The sequence below is a fragment of the Orcinus orca genome, chromosome 1 (assembly GCF_937001465.1).
Source record: "Orcinus orca chromosome 1, mOrcOrc1.1, whole genome shotgun sequence".
Classification (NCBI taxonomy): domain Eukaryota; kingdom Metazoa; phylum Chordata; class Mammalia; order Artiodactyla; family Delphinidae; genus Orcinus; species Orcinus orca.
This window is the reverse complement of record NC_064559.1, coordinates 168,304,563-168,311,216: the sequence shown is the minus strand read 5'-3', so window position 1 is coordinate 168,311,216 and position 6,654 is coordinate 168,304,563. Positions and strand designations below refer to the sequence as shown.

The 6,654-nt window shown below is 50.0% G+C and overlaps 1 protein-coding gene across 2 annotated transcripts; it reads right to left on the bottom strand.

Moving 5' to 3' along the window:
* On the bottom strand, window positions 1-5,914 carry CZIB (CXXC motif containing zinc binding protein). Of its 2 annotated transcripts, none has more exons than XM_004273837.4 (8): window positions 5,630-5,914; window positions 5,320-5,403; window positions 3,995-4,051; window positions 3,527-3,608; window positions 3,282-3,313; window positions 1,942-2,019; window positions 1,147-1,212; window positions 1-246 (listed from the first exon to the last, which is right to left on the bottom strand). In XM_004273837.4, the coding sequence occupies exons 1-8, from the start codon at window positions 5,897-5,899 to the stop codon at window positions 169-171; spliced, it is 747 nt and encodes a 248-aa protein (XP_004273885.2). In that variant the 5' UTR covers window positions 5,900-5,914; the 3' UTR covers window positions 1-168. The 2 variants fall into 2 exon arrangements, with proteins under 2 accessions (XP_004273885.2, XP_033291378.1); XM_033435487.2 differs by lacking the exon at window positions 5,630-5,914 and adding an exon at window positions 5,565-5,624.
* Window positions 5,915-6,654: the final 740 nt, after the last annotated feature.

Below are 6,654 nucleotides of genomic sequence, written 5' to 3'. Positions count from 1 at the left end.
GGGCTTTATTGGTGGGGCTCGGGACGCTGTGACAGCCCAGCACGCAGGCTGTGAGGGCCTGGGCAGCTGCCAGGAGGCGAGACGTGAGGGGACCAGCCTCTGCACTGTGCTGCTTGGGGCACGTTGTCCCTTTTCAGTTCTTAAGAGGCAAGTGTGCAGGAAGAGGGTTCAGGACTTCACAAACTGGTGGGTGACCTCGTAGATTCCCACAGACTCCTGAGCCTTTTCGTCATAGTCAGTCCAGTCCTGTGGGAAAAAATGGCAGTGTTAGCCTCACGAGGCAGCCTGGACAGCATGGGGAGTGGAGGACTAGGACTTCAAAGGCCCAGCTCAGGCTCCGGCTCAATCTTCAGGAACACGTCAGACCCAGGACAGAGCCAGACTGCTCGGGCCTGAATTCCTACTCTTCTAGCTTTGTGATTTTGGGCAAGTCACTAACTTCTCTGAGCCTTCGTTCTGTCCTCTGTTTAAAAAAAAGAGGACAGAAGTAGATTTTACACTGAATGTTGAAAGAATCAAGAGTTAACACATGTAAAAGTATTTAGCCTAGGGCCAGGCACATATGAGAGCTCAGTAAATCCAATGGCTGTTACTAGGTGCTATGCAAACTGAACGATTTTGTCCTTCCTTCCTCTGAGGCCTGACCACAAGCCTTCCTTATCTGCAAGGCAGTAACATGTCCAGTTGATTCTTGGTATTCACAGTAGTTACGTTCTACAAAGTCCCCACAAACACTGTATTAGTGAATACTGAATCACTGCTCCCAGGGGAAATAACAGGGTTAGGTTCCTGGGAGCATATGATTCTGTTTAAAAACACCTTATTTAACATACATACATATATATATATATATGTGTATATATATAGCTGATTCACTAATACTGAACTCACAGCCAACAGTGCTGTATCTCACACCTGAACAAGCTTGTCTAACATGTATCTTCTCTGTAAGGCACACCCAGCTTTCCTGCGTGTGAACACTAGGCAACGCTTTAGCACTACACTTGGGGCTATCGTAAACACCAAAATCACCAACAAAAAGCATGGAAGTGTGGAGTCGGCTTCCCACTGAAGAGCCTTGTTCACCAAAAGGGTTATTCCCACCAGGTGCCCTAGAGCTCCCTGCAAGGCCCCCAAGTCCTGTACCTTTTCCTGCAGATTAATGTCACTGAAGACTGTCCCGGATTCCAGACCCTCAGCAGCAAAGCCGGCCTGCAGGTGACAGGAAGGCAGCGGTTAATCTGGGGGAACGGAGGCACTGGTCTGGCCTGTGGGGCCTGGTCAGGGAACTGGCCTTTCTCACAACACCTCTGGCATGGGAAGACAGAAATACAGTTGGGCTACTGTTCTGGAATAACTACTGAGCTTCCATGCCCTGGCAGCTGCCCTGGGACTAGAGTGGTTTCTCCAAATTAGAGCCCTGGCCCAGAAGGCAGGAGGTGTGGGGTAAACCCGTCCATTACCCTTGATTTTCTGAAACACCTGGGTGTGTCACTTCCCTCTCTGGACCTCAGTTTTCTTACTTATGAAACGGGGATGACAATACTCTCTCTTCTGCCTACTTCACAGGGTTGTGAGGTGAAAATGCTACACAAATAAAGTGGCCTGAGCACTGGCTCTGGAGTCGGATAGATGTGGGTTCAAATTACAGCTCCATTGCTTACTAACTACATCACCCTGGGCAAGTGGCAAAATCTCTGAAGTTCTTTTCTCATCTGAAAAATAGGATGTATAACTTCACAGAGTTACTGTGAGGATTAAGGGAGGTAACATTAAAAGTGACAAGCCTGGTGCCCAACATATATTAGATGCTTAATAAATAACAACTGTTATTCTTAGAAATGAGAGTTCCTAGTCCACGGTCTCTGTAGGAAGCACAGTTCTACTGTCACTTCCTATACGCCCTCCCCAAAGATACAGGTTCCCCAGGAAGACATGCACCTGGGGCTGGAAATCGACTGGTTCAAGTCCTCGGCACTCAAACTCCACTATCGTCTTGAACTTCTCGTTGTCTTCGGCCTAGAAAGGAAGTGTGTTGAGGAGGTAGGTCTAACTGTGCCCTCAGGTTGACTCCACAGCCCCTGAGAGCCCAGAATGGGACTCAGGGGCAACTCATCCCATTCTGGAAGAAGGCTGCCTTGACATCTGCTTGCCACGAGATCTTCCTGGATGTGGGCTCTGGGGTCAGAGTGCCTGGATGTGAGCTCACACACAGTTCTGCCTCTCTTTTCCTCTGGGCCTAAGATCGTCAGCTGGAGCTGAGGAAACCACTACAGGTTTATTATGAGAACCTGAGCTAGGTGTAAATTGCCCAGTATAGGACCCGATACTATGCTCAATGAATGGTAGATAAAATTATCAAAATAAAAACTATGAAGAATGTTAACCCATAAGGTTTCCAGGTCATCCAAAAGGCCCCAGTACACTTCGCTGTGGCCCTTTGCTAACCATCCGCCATGCTGTCAAGGCAGGGGCTGACTTAAAGCCTTTGAAGTGGGATATGCATGTGGAGGAGGCACACCGAGGGGGGTGGTACAGCCAGGAAATTCATGCCTCCCTGACCCCTGGGCCCACAGACCCCAAGGACACACCCACACATTCATTCTCATTCTGTCATTTACTGTAGAAATGCTTCCTGCACACCAACCTTGTGTCTGGCCCTGGATTGGTTTTTGTTTGCTGGTCTGTCTCTTGCACTAGATTATGATTTACTTGAGTGCAAGTCCTTGTGTGATTTTTCCCTTTAACTTCAGGACAAAGCTGAGAATTTGGCATAAATCAGACATTTTTCAAAAATACCAAGTAGGAATGGATGAAGACACAAACCCAAAGCATACACTCCCTCCCTCACCTTTGGACTAATCTGTTAATGCAGTAACGTATAAATACTTAATAAAATCAAATATCAAGGATGGATGCACTGTCTCATCCATGGATTCAGAGAAGGCTCACTAGCCCTCCAAGATGTAGACAAGGCAAGTGTTCCCAGTGATGGAAACGGAGTGGCCAGGTTGGGTCAGAGGTCCCCTAGGCTCCCACAGCCCAACACTTACAATAGCCTAGTTACGAGTCTTTTTCCTGCCGAGCACTCAGTCAGGGTAAGGTGAATGAATGACTGACAGCGAATGAATGACTGAGTGAATGAACGAACAAGTAAGCACATGAAGTCCATCAGTTCCATGTGGGTCATTCTGGTGCAGATATAACTCAAGAACCCAGGCCTCCTAGTTCCCGGCTTGGATCTGATCCCACCATGCCTGCCACTGCAGCAGGAAACTTACATTGTAAGGTTTGATGGTGCTGCTCAAAATCTCTGAAATGTAAAAGAGAAGACAAAGTCGATTTAAGTCCATATCCCAGCCCCACCCAGGTACCCAGATGTGGCTCTGGGCAAGAGTCTACGGCAGAAGCTTGGATACCTCAGGCCTGGGTCCACCCACAGGTAACATGAGCATGCTTTCGGTCTGGCACCACAAAGCCGATGGCCAGCCTGGCAGAGGTCAGTCAATATCCATGGCCTACCTACCAATGGAGTTTTCCCTTGAACACAGCTTGCACTTCTGGACCATGGAGGCACTGCCACGGCCTCCCTTCAGTGCCACGTTGTCCTGGCAAGCAGTAAACAGAACCTCTAGTCACATATCAGTCAGATGTAAGGGTCCCCAGGAGACCCAGTCCTACCACTTATTATCAATTAATATTATAACAATATTTAAATACACACCATCTATATCTACCAAGACCCAGACAGGGTGAGCAACTTGCTAGGACAAGAATCCTGGGAAGGCTTCTTGAGAGCGAGGAAAGGACTTCCCCTTGATTTTGAACTCTGCCTCACATCCCAAAGCCCATTGTTCCCAGTTGATCACACTCTGCCTGCCCTCCCAAACCATAAAAAGTGGGGTCCAAAGGCCGGGGAGGTGAGGGCCACATATCCCTGCTCAGAGGCCTATGTGTGTCTGTATATGGGTATAGTGGTGGGGGGAGCAGTTACCATCAGCCGAATGTACTGCCACTTCTCTGAAATCTCACCACAGTTGCCACATTTCATCTTGGGGAGGGGGAAAAAGAGTATTAGTAAAGAAGTTGGCTCAGTTGGGCAGATGCTGAGGGAAGGGTAAGAACAGTGTGAGGTGGGCAGGCTCATCATCTTGTCAGCAATCTTACCTCATCCTTATGACCAGCCCCACTAAGGACATAACCAGACTTCTCTCTGGGCAAAGTGTTTCTCGTGTTGGCTTGCTCATCCTCCTCTAAGAAGTCCCCAGTCTGGCTAGGGATTCAAGGCTCAAGTAGTACAGAAACGGCTTCAAAGTCGTCCCCCCCCCCCCCCCCCCGTTGAGTTAGGAGCTTCCTGTGTGTCCTTACAGGCCCTGTAGGTTCCTGGTAAAAGTATTTATCACTCTGTTGCTACTCCTTCTTTGTCTCCTTCTCTAGACTCTGCTTTTTGAAGCCAGGAAACATCAACTCCTCAAATAAGCCCTGGCACTCGGGCTTCAAAATATTTGGAAATAAAGGTGGGCAGAATGCTTCCTGAAAGATAGGGCTTTTGTCAGGTACTGAAGGATTCTGGGATTTAGACTAAAAGGAAAACAGATCAGAAGCTCCGGGATCTGGGAGAGTAAAGGACCTCAAACTGCTCAGTTAAGAAGAGGACCTCTGTATACCATCCCACTAGAGTACCAGATTTACCAATACAGGATGGGGAATTAAGAATGGAGCCATGCACAAAATTAAATGATTTCACAGTAAATAAAACCTAAACAACAAAAGAGAAGGTGAAATTATTCTTACTAAATCATCACAAGATCCCTTCAAGTAGCCTTTCGTTTAGTGTTTGTTTACATACCATGAAATATGTTACAGAGGAAAAAATTACAAAAGATATTTCAAGATACTGCCAATTAAGAATTAACCAGTAGGGCTTCCCTGGTGGCGCAGTGGTTAAGAATCCTCCTGCCAATGCAGGGGGCACGGGTTCGAGCCCTGATCCGGGAAGATCCCACATGCCGGGGAACAACTAAGCCCGCGTACCACAGCTACTGAGCCCACACGCCTAGAGCCCGTGCTCTGCAACAAGAGAAGACACCGCAATGAGAAGACTGCGCACCGCAACGAAGACCCAACGCAGACAATAAATAAAAATTTTTAAAAAGAATTGACCAATAAACTTAAAAAAGCAAACATAAAATTCCACCCAGAAGAAAAGAAAACATTTAATAAGCATTTCTCATCTAGCTGGAGAGAAAGCTCCCGTTCACCACTGAGATCAGGGTGGGAAACCTTTACGCGGCCCTGGCGCCCCCACCACAGCCTGACCTTCAGGTACCACCGGAAGTCCTCGCCCACTGGCCGGAGGTTGGTGACATTCTCCAGCGTGGCTTTGAGCTGCAGCGCAATTTTCTAAGAGGAGGAGAGCCAGGGCGACGGCGTCAACAGCGCCCGGGCAGCCCCGCGCCTAGCCCCTGCCCGGCCCCGCCCCTCTCCTCCCCTCCCGGCACGAGCTGTGCCTCCCCGCTCCTTCTCAGCGCGAGCCCACTCCCCTCCTTCCCTCCTGGTGCGACCTCCTGCCTCCCAGGTTCTCGCCACCTCCCGGCCTCTGCCCCGGCAGCAGCTCGCCTCCGCTTACCCCCATAGCGACCCGGCTCAGCCGGCGCTGGCTGCGGCCACTACTTTCCGGCCCGTCGTAAACGGCGGGCGCCGCATGCGCACCCTCGCTGCGGCTCTGGGCGGGGCGCGGGGCGGGTCTCAGCGCGCCGGGGCTAACCCCGCACACCTGGCTTTTTCTCCCAGGCAAAGTGGTCTTGTGGAGGTAGGCTGAGTCCGCAACTAGCCGGTGCTCAGACCCGCGAAGGCTGCCTCCAGCAATCGGTAATTCCAGATATTTACTGAACGCCATGCTAGTCTGAGGGATACCGCAGCAAACAAGACAGTCCTGCCCGAAACCTCTGCGGGGTCCGCTTCCTGCCCTTCAGACTCTGCCTTCCCTCACCCAACCTCGCGCTTGGTCCCTGCCTGCCCTTGGAGGCTTCTTAGATCACGTTCACCCAGCCCAGGGCCGGCTTCGTAGGTTTGAGAGACGGGACCTTTTTCATCTTTAAACTGCTCCTTCCTCCTTCCCCCAGGGGACCTTTCAGGGGGTTGGCTCGTGCACATGTCCTCATTGTGGTCGCCAAGACTGGACACTCCCTTTCAGCTGGCTCTTCTCTGAGTTCCTGGTTTATTTTCTGTCATACATTTACTGAACCTGTGCTCTTGTGCAGGGTACAGCTGAGACCATAAAGAAGCTGTGAGCATTATAAGGAACAGCCTGTTTGAGGCTTTTACAGCTTCCTGAGGTCGTTTCTTTAAAATTTGGAGTGACCCTTTTCGGATGTCTACTTTGCCACGAATTTACCTGATTGCCAGGTACCCTTCTGTAGCAGAGGGTGCACTATAGCCAGGAAGCCTGACATCTCAGGTCCCAGATCTGCACCTAACTTGTTGCCCTGTAATCTTTGAAGGAGGCACAGTGTGTGTGTGTGTTGTGGAGGAACACTTGCCTAGGAGTCACCAGACTTGGGACCTGTTCCAAGTTGGCCTGTCTTAAGGGATGTTGAGCTCAGCCTAATCACCTCCCCTCAGTCAAATGAGATTTATCAAGACCTAGTTCCT